This window comes from Glycine soja, chromosome 6, assembly GCF_004193775.1.
Source record: "Glycine soja cultivar W05 chromosome 6, ASM419377v2, whole genome shotgun sequence".
Lineage (NCBI taxonomy): Eukaryota > Viridiplantae > Streptophyta > Magnoliopsida > Fabales > Fabaceae > Glycine > Glycine soja.
Genome location: NC_041007.1, coordinates 10,476,862 through 10,492,917, shown reverse-complemented (window position 1 = coordinate 10,492,917; position 16,056 = coordinate 10,476,862). Strand labels below are relative to the sequence as shown.

The window sequence follows — 16,056 nt, the reverse complement described above, 5'->3', positions numbered from 1 at the left end:
AGTGAGACATTAATAGATTAGGGTGTTATTAACAAAATTAAATTTTTAATCTTTTAAAATGACAAAATATTTTGAAAAAATAGACAAAAGAAGTAATAAATCTATATAGTACTGCTATCTATTTATATTCATTATATAGCTCTCTTTGAGCCACAACAGAAAATTCTTGCTTTGAAAAAAATGTGCCTCATAAAGTACAATTTTACATTGACATTAGTGAAAATGTCATTTGCTTGAAAAAACAAACAGGACAATAATTAATCTTTTAAAATTAAATTGATGTTTCAACAAATTTTGAAAGACGACCAAACCAAGAGTTCGCCCTGAAGTTTAATCTTTCAATGTCTTTTAATTAATTTACTGTCTCAAATTTGAACTTATTAAAATTTTCTAGAGTCAGTAAAATGCTAAATTTGTCGGAAGGTTGGGAAAAGTAAAAATATTGTAAAATGGTTAACTTTAACATTAAAAAAATGTCTACTTGATTACCGAGCGGAACTGAAAATTTCTTTATTACAACGATAAACAAATCATCATTGAGTAGATTCGCATTTCTTGCTTTGGACATACTTTTTAAAGAAATAAGAACAACAAATCATTCAATATGTACAAAAGGCTTCTTTGTCCACGAGCTTGTACCATATATTTGGTAGTAATTTTAGCTTCTAGAATTATAATGTGATGATGATGTTTGAGGATTGGTTCTTACTAGTTACTAACCCATTTTCTTCACCTGCTTCTCCTTTATCATTAAAAAATAATCTGTAGTACTATATGCTAGTATTCAATTTTTTTATATAATTAGAAATACGATTTAGCTGAAAGATTTTGTTCAATTTAATGCCACATTAAAGAGGGGTGTCACAAAGCATATGACAAAAAAATATTGATAAAAATTCAATTTGGCTCCGCAACAAAGGGAGAGAGTCCCGTCACAATCATTAATGGAAACTACGCGGAAACGTAGTCTTTTACCAAAATACCCCTTCTTCCTTTACTCCGCTTTTAAAGACCCGGATCCGATATTGCCAAAAAAGCTGCGTTTGCAACCCGTGCTTTTTTGCCCGACCCGAAATGCAACGGCCATGTTTGGTTTGGTGAGAATGAAAAGAATGTTTGGTACGTGGTTGTGATCATCTTTGCATCTTTTTAGTAAACTCTTTTTGAGTCTGACTAATCAACGGATAACTTTTTTTCCTGAAAAAGTTCTGGCTTTACAAAGTATTATTAAAACATCATATTTATAATTCATTTGTCACACTTTAAGCAATTGAATTCATTTAAAAGAAGACTTATTATTATTATTATTATTATACCATGCGTGTGATTGGGGCTGCTAGAATTGCTTGATGATGTCAACCTTTATATCTTATATCAATCGGGTGTGTAAAAAGCAAAAAGTTAGCATAAAGGTGCATGTAAAATGAATAACTAAGCATACTAAAAATAAAAGAGATTAATTTATTGTTGAAAATGATAAGATTCAATACTAAGTTTGGATTAACTTATTTTAATGTTAGATATTTATAATTTTTTAAAATAGGATTTCTTTTAAAATAATTATTTTTGAACACGCACGCTACTAAGTGACACGGTAATAATATTTCTTTAGGCAATTGGGGAACTGAGCTGGGGTGATGTCTCTCCGTGTCGTTATCTCCTATTTATTGAGTAACTTATTTTGGATTTTTAAAGTAATTTTCAATATGAGTGTGTTAAAGGCAGAATATATCTAAAGGAAGCTATTGAAATTAAAGAGTAAAGAGTTTACTTTGGATAATTTTTGTATAAATTTATTGGCTTAAATTTCATAGTCATCGTCCTAAAAAAATAGTTGACAATATTTTTTACATGCACAAATCAAAGTCAAAATTATATATTTAAGGAAGTTAAGTTTGTTTCACTCAAATTAACACCCAGTAGTTGCTTATTGAGTTAGACAATACTATATTACTAATCCTATATGATACATTTTTAGCTTGTATTTTTAATGAGTGCTTGTAATGATTATCCTACAGCTGTATGATGACAATGTTTGATTAGATTTGACTAACTAGGTGGAGTATTTAGCACAAGTTTTTCTTGGCATTTGCTTTTGGAATTTCCCTTTGTTTTAATACTAGATTAGATTAACAACCATGTAGTTTATGAATTTATAGAAATAATAAAAAATATTTTTAAATATAAGATAACTAAAAAAATGTTTATCGTAAATTTTAGTTCTGCATCTTATATTTATCGTAATAAAATATAATACTAATAGTAAGTTCTTTTCCCAATATATTACATTATTACGAACTTAAGATAAAATAAAATAAAATTATATATTAATATTTATATTCTAATACAAAAATGATTAATCCCCTTTGACTATTAAAAAATAAATAAAAACTTATATTATAAAAACGTCATTAACAGAATTTTTGTTGATAAATTAACTGTATCACTTTATTTTACCTCACACTCGTGTAAATGAAACGTTTGAGAAATTGAAGAGTGGATTCAAAGTGCAAAGATTTTAATTTTCTTTTCTTCATCATTAATTGTGTACCAAACTAATTTAAATTTGTAAGGATCCATTAATGCATGTAAAAAAAATATTTTCTATGATTTAGGCTAAACCAAACACTTCTTATTACTCCAAACACAATCTTAAGATATACTTAAAAGCAATATTAAGACGCTAATGCAAATATAAATATTATTACACACGGTTGAAGACAACGGGTTCTGTTCTCGCAAAAATCCTAACCATCGTTCATTTCTAATTCAAAACAGAAATGAAATACTATAAGACTAGCAATATTGACTCATTGTCAACTTGTCATCCCAATTTCGAAGAAGGTGAAATTGTTTAAAACTTGTTGATCATTACATTTTAAATTTAATTATACTGTTTTTGAGACTCCTTTGAACAGAAGACTCGAAGAAAAGCTAACAAGTACAATGTGTAAAAACATATGGTAAAGTTAACTAATCCGTTCACATTGACTACATGTCAAAAGAAAAACACCTACCCTAACCTTTACCGTTTAAAAAAGATGTAAACACACCTAACTGCATTCTGTTTTTTTGCTTGTCATTTGCCAATAAAATACTAATTGCAATGCATCATTACCTAAACGGCTAAACATATAGCTTCAGTAGAACTTTCAAAGTGCTTCCGGAAAACGTAAATCTGCAGGACCTGGGCCCAATATCCCTTTTTGTTCGCTTATTTTGCCCAGCCCAATAGCAGGTTCTACTACATGCCCATTTATCACTTCATCATCTCGCCAAATGGTTACCTGCTAGAAGAATAACATACATAATTAAGGACTGTAAATGCATCCCATAAAAAACAAAAATAAAAAAGTATGGATGCAAAATCATGTTATATTTTAATCATGAAACCATTGAAAAGAATATTTTGGCAAAGCAAAATCCAAGAGGCAGAAGTATTTCCATATAATTAGTACTGTATATAATAGAAAGTTGGCCATGTGCCCATGCAGATGAGAAGCAATTTAGGAATTGTCAGCTTGGAAAAAACAAACTCATTTGCTTAAAGAAAGTAAGTTCTGACTGTACATGAAAGCGTAAGGTAGCTAAAGATCACCTTTTTGATTATACCAATAATGACTTTTTTTTTAAGTCTCAAATGTACCACTTTCAAAAGAACTTTCCCAATATAGTTTAATTTTGCCAAAAAATTATCACTTTTGATTTGGTACTCTTTTTACCTCTATTACTGACTCGTCCATATGCTGGAAATAAACAAAGTAGTGTGTCATGCAGCACGTGAATAACAGAAAAATTATTATTTTTTAATTCCTATAATCAAATATTATTTTGACTTTTCTTTTTCTTAAATTTCAAGAATCGTCATTTTGTTCTCAAATCTTCATAAATTGAATCAACTAAACCATTTTAACCAAAACGTCATACTTATTCAAATTCAAAAAACCTCAGTTTTCTCCTCTTCAACAGTCCCTAAAATCGTATTCTACAAAGTTATCTACAAATTTTAGACAACCCTTTCAAACCCTATTTTAGGGCAAATCTGTTATATACCCACAATTATTTGAGTAGAAAATACAAGTTTGAGGGCGTCGCGTAGAGAAAAAGTAACATTGTAACAATTGAAAAAATTGGGAGATTAAATTCAAACAAAAAAAGTTATTGGAAATGTAAAATCACACATTGATCACAATAGAAAAAATAAATATATAATTAAAAAAATTCATTCATTTTAAAAATTTAATTATTTTTTCATTTCCTTTAAACCGATTTTTCTTGCAAATATGGTAAAAATATTAAACCTGAGTCCTGAACCAAATTATGAAAATTAAATTCTCATGTCCACCGTGAAAACCGCCTATTAGGTTAGGTATGGGTAGGTCCATCTGTGAAAACCCCTCATCTAACGGTCAGTACTCAGTAGTATTACCCTGGAACAAGAATTTTTCTTCTGTCCAGTGTAATGAAGTCGGAGCTTAATTTGATTACCAGACATAGCAAGCTTTCTAAAATTAAATTTTCTAAACAAAATCTTTCGGTGGTCTGCATGATGGACGACACTATCTTCTAACAGAATGTTATACCAGCAAGTTATAGGACTCGTAAGTGATGATAGAATTAAAAAGAAACAAAGGCACATAACACATTCTAGGAAATAAAATCAAAATTGATCATAGTAAAATGGTAAATCAAGGTAAAATAGTCTATAATATATATTAATTACCTCATCAAGATTATAACTAACATCTGGCAATAACGGAGTAGGAATCGGGGGTGCAATTTCCGGGTCAGGTTTTTGAAATATAAACGTGGTGTAGAGACCTGTGTTGGAGTGGAAAGTACAGTATCAGAGTATCTTCATAAATAATAGGTGATAGTGAAACCAAGAAACTTATAAACAATAACATGATATAAAAAAAATATTAGCACATCACCTAGTGCATCATATGAACGAGGAAGAAGTCTCCCCCTAGGATCCAAGAGGTTTGGAACATAGTGTGTTAACAGGCCTGCTAATTGTGCTCTTACGGAAACAATCACAAAAATTAAATTCAATAAATAGTATTTCAAACTCCAAAACTGCTAATAACAAACAATATATTTTAAGGATTTGGGAGGATCAGTGCCCTACAGAGAATGCAAAACTAACCTGTTGTCATCATAAAACTCGGTCAAATTTTGAATCTCCACGTACTCAAGGCCAGCTTCCCTGGCCAACCTGAGTTTTAAGAAAGCAAACACAGTAGTTTTTGTCAGGTTAGATTTTTAAAAAATTCATAATTGAAGATATGAGGAATGAACCAAACAAGTACATTAAGTTATAATCATTCTTGTTCTTTCAATGTTCTAATTTTACATTCATGGTGGAACAAAGTCAATTATGGTGTGTTTGGTTTGGAATTTCTATTTGACTGAAAGTTTACACAAAAATATAATAAAAAAATTGGCAATCAGCCTTTTCCTTTTTAAATCAGGTTTATTACGTAATATCAGAGAGCAGAATCAACAGAGCACATTGGCACCAACCAACACAACAAACAATTCACAGTCTTTCATCTTGAGTTATGAAATAAGATGAAAACCTGATGAAACTTGGAAAATGAACCAAGCAATAGGTTTCAGCAGAGACATCATTAGCAAATTTTAGCTGGTATTTCTTTCCAAATAAAGGAAACCTGGAAATGTTGAACAGATTCAAATTAATAACAAGAAGATTTTAACTAAAATAACCAAAGAAAAGAATAAGCAACACGCAGTTGATCGATTATAGGGATATGTACTTTTCTTCTTCAACTTCAAAAGTAATCATGTAATTCTCTGTCCGGATGCAGTTGGGAACAATGTTTGGCTTCATGCTGCTGCTTTTGTTGTGATAGGCTTCAACATTCCTCTGGTACTTGGCCCTACATGACTACCATGTTAACTTTATCCAGTATATTTGTGTATAACAATCTCATGCAGACTTTATATAAATGCTCAGAAAAGCAATAATGAAGAAAAAAGCCAATAGGATTCAAGTTCATAAATAATGTAATGAATACAATCCGTATATAGAAAATAAATAAAAACAATTGCAAGTAGGATGATGAACAAAATTGTCCAACCAAAATAAGATCATTCATGATCTAATTATAGACTTTTTATGTAGATTTCATCTGAAACCACTAAGCTATTCTTTTACCTTCTTTTTTTCTCTCTACTAGACAGAAAGGAATCAACCACATTATAAATATAAATGCATTGGGCTTGAAACTACCTAAACATTAACAAATAAAGAACAGAGTGAAAGAAGATGGAGAAATTAAAGACATGGGTGCACTGATTAATAGGAAATAGGATATTCTAATATTAAGCAGGCTTAAATATGTTTAAGGTCCCTAATAAATGACCAAATTTTGTTTTGGGTCCCTCATAAAATTTTTCATTGTTGAGTCCTTGATATATTAAAACTTTTGTTTTGTGTTTCTGTCATCAATTAAGTGATGACGTGGCACCATCACAACCATTGATAGTATTGGGGAGATCAATTTGTAAGGTAACACATCATCACTTAATTGATGGTAGGGACTCAACAAAAATTTCAATATATCTGGGACTAGGGGTGTTCAAAAACACTGGTTTGGATTGAACTGGATTGTAACCGAACCTAAACCGAATTAGTTTTTTCCCGAACTAGTTCAAGAAAAAATGAGTGCATTATTTTATAAAATCAATTCGATTAACCAAATTGTTTCTAAAAAATCAATTCGGTTAACCGAACTGGTTTTTATTTAAATATTTTTTAATTTGAAAAAATAGTTCAAAAACTAGTTCCAAAACCAGTTCGAAATTGGTTCGGCTCTTAGAACCAGTTTAAAACTAGTTCAGTTCAAAACCAGTCTTTTCAAACCAATTCAGTTTTGAACCAGTTTCTAAATCAGTTTGACTATTTTGATATAAAATCGAACTGGTTAAAACAGTTCAAAACCAATTCAGTTTGATTTTTTTATTGAACTAGTTTTTGCACACCCCTATCGGGGACTCAAAATAACGAAAAAATTTATTAGGGACAAAACAAAATTCGATCTTAAACATATTTAAACTTATTAAATACAATATCAAGAATAATAGACATAATCTCATGTAATCTCACAGAAACAAAAAACATAACCTAACTAAAAGACATATTTCAGAAAACTCACACCTAGAAAAGAATCACAATGTCAGTAGAAGCAGTATTATCCAGTTAAGAGGAACAGTTCAAGAGATGAAGCTGAAAAAGAGGGGCAATGTACATGCACATCTTTAAGCATCCCAGGGCACTGTTTTCAGAATAACATATATTTTTGCTGGCAGTGACATCTAAGAGCCCACAAATCAGGGTAAATCCTTCCATTTTTTAATGTGAAGAAATAACTCTGTGACATCATCATCAAAATGGTTAATTCGAACTGGAACAAAAAAGTGGTTCCAAATGGGTAAACCCTTAATTAAATCTACAAAAAAATTAATTTGGCACTATAAATCAAATGAATTTTCTTCCATCAATAGAGCAAATAAAAAAGAATACAACAGAGAGAGACTGCATGCAAGAATAATAGGCCTCTGAGAACTCTCATACCATATGGTAGATGAGTCAGGAGTAATACCAAGAAAATAACCCCCAGGTTTCAGCAGAGAAGACACATTATGCAGCAGTTTCCGTGCTTTCTCTTCAGTCTCAAAACACAACTGCATTAGAGATGCTAATCAGAAGAGGACCAACAAGCAAATCTTAGAGGATTAACTAAAACACAAAATTGACAGAGCTAATGCCTGCAAATTTTGCAACCACCAAAGTATTATATTTCAAAAGGACCTGAGCCTCTAACTAGGTTTACTTATCCTATTTTTGAAAGAGATTTTATCATTAAAAAAATGAAAACAATGTGTTAGAAAATAAGATACCCTCAAAACAAGCTGAACAGCAACTATAGCTCCATGTAAATAAATATCCAAATAAATTAACAAACACAATGATTCAAAACATTACTACAAAGTGAATGTCAGACCTGCAAATGCTGCAAACAGCAGACAACATCAGTCATGTTGGTCTTCTCCTCCAAATGCGTTTCTATATTCTCCTGTAGTAAAACATGAAAACATAAATCAATGGTAATAATAGATATAATTCTGTTTACTTCAAAATTCAAGGTGGTCTAAGGCACTAGTGGTTTCAAGTTTCAACACCTTACAGCAAAGTGTGTGCCTTACTTGACAAAGGTTATAATATAAGAAAATAAAAAAATACTTGACTTTTTTAATTAGATTTGTCACACACGCACACACGCATATATATATATATATATATTCACCACTCGAGCATAACATTCATAGTAAAGTTTGGAAAGAAAGATCAAGATGTTCAATTCACAAAACCTAATACGCTTGTTGCTAAGAGTCTCATGAGCTATGAATAAGGAGTTAAAGGCATGGTTGATTCAGAGAGATAAAGGGTGTGGAGTCCTCCAAAAGAAACTCTATGAAAAATTGCATATATTGAAATATTAGATTGGTCACCGTGCAAGGGTCAAGCTCAAAGAACTCGGCAGTGTAGGATTTCCTGTGAGTCTCCCAAGTTTCTCGCATTTGGTCTATCCCAGACGAAGGCGCATCTACAGAAGCAGCAAAAATAGTTGATTGATGGGAATGAAAGGTGAGATTGAGAAGAAGAAAAAGGGAGTACCAATTCCAATGTAGTGGCCAATTTGTGCGTGGGCCCATTTATCAGCGTCGGCATCTCCACAGTACAAGTCGCACACCTTGAATGAATGAGAGTGAGAATAAGAGCATGTACTTGCCAATTAAAAGGGAAAGAGCTATGACGAACCGTGGCGTAGGGGTGAACGAAGATGTTGATGAGAGCCATTTTGGCAAAATCATAGAGGCGCTGCTGTGTCGGTTGACTCATTCTTCCTCTTCTTCACACTACAACACTACACCAACACCCTCGCCTATGACCACATTTCCACATTAAATTTTCCCCAAATAAACATTCCTCAAATTACAGTAAAAGAGTAAATACCCTATTTTACAATGATAATCACTCTTATAAAAAGAGGAGGACCATTACAATAGGTTATATTAGGATTGAGCATGGGTCGGGTTTAGCTCTAATTCGGACAATTTAGCTCAGTTCGATAAGTTACAAAGTAGGTTTATTTTTTTTCTTTGGGTTGGACGGTTACGGGTGGATTGATTGACTCTAAATGGATTGAGTCAATATTATACTTAAATTTTATTTTATTTTAAATTTTTAATTCATTTATTCATTTGGGTTGCATCTTGTCAAATTAAATTTTATCATTCAATTTTTTTTCTTTGTTGTTTAATGTCCATAAATTTTTTTATTTGGTTCTTTAATTGAAATTAAATGACCAAAAAATTAAAAATATAATAATAAATGAATGGATGAGCAAATGATGTTCGAATACAAATTGAATATGTAAAGCTTAGGAAAATTTTAAAAGCACCAAAATATTTAGCCTAGTAATGTACTACTCCCATCAACTATTACATGTCATAATAATAATTATATTTTGCATATTAACAACAATGATCAATTTGCATTTTCAGATTGCACGTAACATCTAATTTCAACTTTCAACTTTCGTAGTGGAGACTCTTCCTTCTATAAGACCAAAACTTCAATTTTCTTATTCACCTAACAAATGGTCATGTTGCATAAGTCATTAGGTTTATGTTTTTAATTAAATGAAATCTTCTAAATTTATACTTTATCCTTAAAAAAATTAAACATTTTGAGCTTTATTAACATCTTTGTTGGAGTAATTAAGGATAACACGCAGAAATTCAAAACACGATTTTAAATGCTTAATTAAGTTAAAGGTACCATGATTGTTAATATCACAAAAATATTTTTTATCACAATAATTACATGCTACAATTATATTTCTAACTTCATTTTTCAGGAAGCTTTGTGAAGTGGTCTCATGCATTAGAAACATTTTATAATTATTTTATGAATTAATTAACTTCTAGTCCTTCAAATTTTTCAAATTATAATTTTTGGTTCTTCCTAATTTATTCAATAACTTTTAGTTTTTTTATTTATTTTTATTACTGAAAATTAGTTTAAAATATATAAAAAATTAAAGACTACAAAATGGGAAAAAAAATCAGAAACTGAAAATGCTGATGAAAAATCAAACGGAAGACTATAATTTATTAAAAAAAACTTTTGAGAGAGTAAAAATTAAAATTTGAAAAAGTTGAGTAAAAAATTGACACACCGGCAGTACTAGTATTTTCTTAGAATAAAAAAGAAGGTGCAGTACAAAACATCCAGATAAGAGGATTCACTGAATCACACGTCCTTAGAAATATTAAAAAAAAAATCTAACTCAAACCCCAAAATAAACAACCATAGTCCGAAACTTGGATATCGTATCGAGGAGCTATGCCTATGGTCTCCCAGGAAGAAACCTTAGTGGAAGCGGCGCTCCGAGTTCTGAACACCGCCGACCCGTTCGAGAAGGCGCGACTCGGCGACTCGGTGGCTTCGCGGTGGCTCAATGGCGACATAGCAGAACCCTACGACCCTTCCGGCTCCGATCTCACGCTCCCTGATCGCCCCGCAAGACTATCCTCTGTCTGCACCGTTCTTCGTCCTCACCTTCTTCCAATCTTCAGTGTTCGGCGAAATGCTTCGTTGTGATTGAATAGAATAATAATAATAATAATGTGTTGGCAGGTGAAGTTGGTGGCGCCGAGCTTGATGCCGAAGCTGGGTAGAGCGGGCAGCTTGCAGAGCAGGATAGCCATTGTTCATAGCCTCACTCACACTGAAAGCTGGGCCATTGACTTGTCTTGGGTATTTATTTGTGGATTGCTAATTGCACCCTTTTAACTTTCCCTTGCATTCTAATCCTTTGCATGAAACACTTTATTTGAATTCATTGCAGATAAGGTAATGGAATGGATAAAAAATATAACCAAACAGGATAATAAATTGGAATAGAAGTATTCTTCTGTTGTTTATATATTTTGAAATGGAATGAAGGAGAGATTCCATTCCTTTCTTTTGGAAAAGGATAGAATCATAGAACAAAATGAGTTATAACTTTTTAATTTTAATATTTGCTTTATTTCTGGTATTTGATTTCAGATTTGTCTCCTCGAACGCAAGGAAGGGTAAAATAATTATCTCACCATTGATGAGAATATCAATATTTAAACACATACATATGTTTTCTCATTTTCTCGTTAACAGTTGGAATTACTTATTTAGTCATCTAAAATAAGTTGTTCACTTTGGAGGAACTGAGATCTTTCGATTTCAATCCCACAAATTTAATTTTCAGGGAGATAAAAGAAATGAAGAAGATAACAAAAATGAAAAAAGAAAGAAAGAAAACACACACACACACACACACAAATACTAGATTAGTGGTTTGTGAAGAAAAGAAGAGGAAATGTTTCCTTTGAGTGGATTTTTTTAGGGAAAATTACACTCACCTCTCCCAAGGTCTTCTCAAATGATACTCATTCCCCCTCTAGTTTTTAAACAAGCATTCGCCTCCCCTATTTGTTTAATCAAGTGACATAAACCCCCTTATTTTGTTTAATCAAGCGACACACATAGCGTGCAATATAACAGACATTACCTTGTTAATGGGAGACACCACAAGACTTATTTTACAACTTTGCATCTCATGATTTTCTATGTTGTATAAGCAAAACTATGCCATACACTCTTTGATTCTCAGCAGTTGTATGTATTATTTGTAATATGCTTGTTCTTTCTCTTTGTTTCTCTTGGTTTTCTTTCCTCCGTATGTTTTTTGTTATTTTGGGGGAAGACATTGGTATTCGGGCAATATAGATGAAGAAGAATACACAAATTTTAAAGGGTTATTCTTTGATGTTATGTTAGGGGAGGTGAGTTTTTTTTACAAACTAGAGGAGGTGTGAATGTCATTTAAGAAGACCTCAAGGTTGGTCAGTGTAATTTTCCTTTTTTTTTAACTTGCCTTACAGTGACTAAGATCGACAAGGTTAAAGGTAGAAATTTTCTGAAATAAGGGTTGGGTTTTGTGAATTTGTTTTGGGGTTTAATGGTGACTAGAAATGGAATGATGGTAGTGTCTGTGGTTCAGAGAATTGGGAAAGAGAGTTATCTATGATTAAGGCATAATTAGTAAAGATAAAATAGTCATTTCATAATTCAAAAGTTTTGGCCTTATCAAGTGCACTTTAAGTGGGGAAAAGAAAAACAGAGCTAAGTTATCAAATAGAATGAATCATGACCATCTTCTTCCATCCTTATTTTACAATGGAATAGCTTCTCTTTCCACTTCTTCTTCCTTTGTTTCACTTTCTACTATCAATTCAAACATAGCCTTATGATTCAGTTTCCTGCGAAATTATAAGAAAATAATAAAAAAGGGATTTGATCTTTCATATCCCTATAGGTTTTAGTTTATCTCTTTGATTGAGCTGTGTGGCTCAACAGAAATATTCTTTAAAAGGAGAGACATGACTAGGTGTACTCATGTAATCAAGTGGTGAAGGGAGAGGGAAGGGGGGAGAGGTCGCGGGTTCGAATCCCCCCGCTAACAAAAACTAACAATACTAACAATTAATATTTGTTGATAAAAAAAAGTGTCTAATGACAATTTAACTTTTGTAATCGGAGTCCCCCTAAAATTTTAGTTAACTGTGCTTCTAAATCTTAGTATTAGGATCACACACTCATCACTACTAGGGTATTGAACTAAATTTTATTTGGCCCTCCTTGTAGTGTGTCTTTTCATTCAATTCACATGCCACCCTAAACATTTATTGGCAAATATTTATATGTATAATGCATTTCATGCAGGATATAATAGCACGTTTTGGCAAGCAAGAGTCAATGCCTAGAGAGTTCTTTACAGATTTTGTGAAGGTGGCACAGGATGAAGGGCGACACTTCAGTCTTCTTGCTGCACGGCTTGAGGAGCTTGGTTCTTATTATGGAGCATTACCAGCTCATGATGGCCTTTGGGATTCTGCCACTGCTACTTCCAAGGATTTACTAGCACGATTAGCTGTTGAACACTGTGTCCACGAGGTGTGTCTTTGAGCCTTTTTGCTATTCTCATTTTTGGTTATTAATGGTTTTGCTTACTAATGCTTGATTCTTGGATTGTGTTCTTTTTCTTTTTTGTGTGGGATGGGTTGTGGACTTGTGGTATGCTATACTATAACAATCCTTGGAATATTTATGACTTTCACTAGCTTTGAATATTTTATATTCGCTTTTATTTTGCCATCTGTATAGTAGGCTGGACTGTTTAGAATTATTTTATTACTATTTTGTGGTGGGATGCCACTTGTTCCAAAGGACCTGCTGGAATTATTTTATTACACAGGCTTTAAACTACACCACATGGAGTGCTTATTTTAATGTGCCCCATGTAGCTGGTCCAAAACACTCAAAATTTCTTTGTTTTTGGCTTTCTTATTTTAATGGGTTATTCACATTTTCTTCATTATCTGCCTCCCTGAAGATAAAGAATTATTGTTTCTTTAATGAAATTGACTTTCTATGTTAATTTAATGAAATTAATATGAACCTTTTTTTTATGAAAATATAGCATTCCAATTTCATGGGTTGTGTTGCTAAGTCAAAAAGACAAAGTTGAGTGTAATTATTATATTATTTGTTTAAAAAGTTGTTTGCTGTTATTATAGTTGGAAAAATCTTGTGTGTGTGTGTGTGTGTATTTAATAAGATAAACTACTTGATTGTCAGGAAACTCTTATCTTCGGTTCCAGAGTTTTGTTTTCACAGTTTTGATGGCCTGAATTGCATCACTTGTTTACATTCAAATTGGTACTTCATACTATGTGCTGCATATCAAAATTTCCATTGGTTCTCAGTTCTCAAGTAACTGTTTTTCTTGGAGGTTTTCCAGTGTTATCATTCAAGTAGGGAAGAATACTACAATTTTTATAATAAAATTATAACAAGGTGAATTGCTACTGTAGTAAAACCCTTGCAATTAACTTCGTTCATGCTTAAGTAATCATAACATGTTCTTGTTGGTCAACTAGTGGGGATCCAACAATCCTGACAGAAAGGTAGTGGATTTGATTATTGTTTGTGGACTTTTAATAGTGGATCATTTTATTAGTACCATAATATTAATGGCTTGGGGAATATCTTGACCTCAGAGTAAGGCAACCGATTTGATGGCCTGAATTGCATCACTTGTTTGCATTCAAATTAGTGCTTTATAATGTATATCAAAATTTCCATTGGTACTCATTTCTCAAGTAACTGATTTTCTAGGAGGTTTTGTAGTGATATCATTTGATGAGGGAAGAATACTACAATTTTATATTAAAACTAGTAGTGGGACCTGTGCATTGCACAGTTTTATAAAAACAAAGAGGAAGAGAGGGTAAAAATGTGAGTAAAATAGAAAAAGAAAAATAACTTGAAAAACTGTCCATCCAACAAGTGGCAACCACTGGACTGTGTTTATATTAGTATAGCTTATAACACGTTAAATTGCTACTGTAGTAAAACCCTTGCAATGAACTTCATTCGTGCTTAAGTTATTGTAACATGTTCTTGTGGGTCAACTAGTAGGGATCCCACAATCCTCACAAAAAGTCTTGGATTATTGTTTGTGGACTTTTAATAGTAGATCATCTGTTATTACCACTGTAAGGCTTGGGGCATATATTGACCTCAGAGTGAGGCAAACTCCCTGCCTCTAAAATCTAAACATCTATGCATTCCAAGAAAAGAATGTTTATTTTGATGCATTGTCAATCACATGATTCTACATTACATTAACATTGTGCTATTGATTGTATCTAAATGTTCCCTCTGGTTGAGTATGAAAACAGGCCAGAGGACTTGATGTGGTGCCTACAACAATCTTACGATTCCGCAACAACGGTGATAACACTACGGCAGATTTACTAGAAAGTGTAGTTTATCCAGAAGAGATTACTCATTGTGCTGCTGGAGTGAAGTGGTTCAAGTATCTATGTGAGAGGTCTAGAAATCCAGCCTCAGAGCAAGAAGAAGAAAGTGGAAGTGGAAGTAGAACAGAGGAGCATGAAGCGATAGCAAAGTTTCATGCAATAGTGAGGGCATATTTTAGAGGACCTTTAAAACCACCGTTTAATGAGGCAGCCAGAAAAGAAGCTGGATTTGGTCCTCAGTGGTATGAACCGCTTGCAGTTAAAGAGGTTAATAGTATACCCAATTACTAACTTATGTCCTTAATTTAAGTAGCAGTTTTTTACTCCATACTTGAGCTGCTGTAACACAGAATAGAAGTTTTGAGCCTTTCATGTTTCAAAGTTTTTGTTTTTTCTTCTCTTTTTCGAAAGACCTTTGTTGCTGGCCGAAAGCATAAAGATAAGGTCAACAACTTATATGAATTTTAAACCATACGTTGATCAGAAAAAGATTGAGAAAGAAAAAACAATTTTAAAGGATGCTGTTTTTTAGTCATCTAAATATACAAGCGATGTCACTCTGAATTATTTTTTCGAGAATATTGGTAGCAAACTAGAAACTTAATCATAATGAGTCTGTAAAAAAATAAAAATAAAAACTTAATCATAATGAGCAACACCATATTGGTTCTTTCATGTACGGATCGTGAGATTTGATGATAAAGAATCAAACTAATGTCAATTTTTATATATTTTTTTTAAAATAATTTGACTATTAATTTTAGATTTTAATTTTTGTGCACTGTAAATCTCAACCAATAAGAAACTATCATTGGAATTATTTTTTTTATGAGTATCATAGGTATTATTTGAAAACTTTTAAGTAGTTATTACAAAACCAAATAATCTATTTCTGCATTACTACGATTGTTTTGGTCACGAGATATCCTTAGAGAATGACCTTAGGATATCGTTGCGGGTAAATATATGTCTCTGCCTAATGTTATTGGATCATGCCTAACCTTGTGGAAGTAGTGGTTTTTTCCTACATAGTGGATAAAGATATTTTCACGATCTCTAGGAAGGGGTTGAGACTTGTTATCACTTTGAATTTTG

At 32.1% G+C, this 16,056-nt stretch overlaps 2 protein-coding genes across 4 annotated transcripts; one reads left to right on the top strand and one right to left on the bottom strand.

The window, feature by feature from the left end:
- Nucleotides 1–2,805: 2,805 nt before the first annotated feature.
- Nucleotides 2,806–9,067, bottom strand: LOC114415533 (mRNA cap guanine-N7 methyltransferase 2-like). 3 transcript variants are annotated; one of them, XM_028380280.1, is made up of 11 exons: nucleotides 8,849–9,067; nucleotides 8,705–8,780; nucleotides 8,539–8,633; nucleotides 8,031–8,102; nucleotides 7,601–7,710; nucleotides 5,781–5,903; nucleotides 5,583–5,675; nucleotides 5,150–5,218; nucleotides 4,935–5,023; nucleotides 4,724–4,821; nucleotides 2,806–3,290 (listed from the first exon to the last, which is right to left on the bottom strand). In XM_028380280.1, the coding sequence occupies exons 1-11, from the start codon at nucleotides 8,927–8,929 to the stop codon at nucleotides 3,153–3,155; spliced, it is 1,044 nt and encodes a 347-aa protein (XP_028236081.1). In that variant the 5' UTR covers nucleotides 8,930–9,067; the 3' UTR covers nucleotides 2,806–3,152. The 3 variants fall into 3 exon arrangements, with proteins under 3 accessions (XP_028236081.1, XP_028236082.1, XP_028236083.1); XM_028380281.1 differs by having other exon boundaries at nucleotides 2,806–3,287; XM_028380282.1 differs by lacking the exon at nucleotides 2,806–3,290 and having other exon boundaries at nucleotides 4,720–4,821; nucleotides 4,935–5,012.
- A 1,285-nt stretch (nucleotides 9,068–10,352) lies between these two features.
- On the top strand, nucleotides 10,353–15,477 carry LOC114415532 (uncharacterized protein HI_0077). The gene is made up of 4 exons (XM_028380279.1): nucleotides 10,353–10,630; nucleotides 10,733–10,852; nucleotides 12,860–13,090; nucleotides 14,881–15,477. The coding sequence occupies exons 1-4, from the start codon at nucleotides 10,439–10,441 to the stop codon at nucleotides 15,250–15,252; spliced, it is 915 nt and encodes a 304-aa protein (XP_028236080.1). The 5' UTR covers nucleotides 10,353–10,438; the 3' UTR covers nucleotides 15,253–15,477.
- The last annotated feature ends 579 nt before the right edge of the window (nucleotides 15,478–16,056 follow it).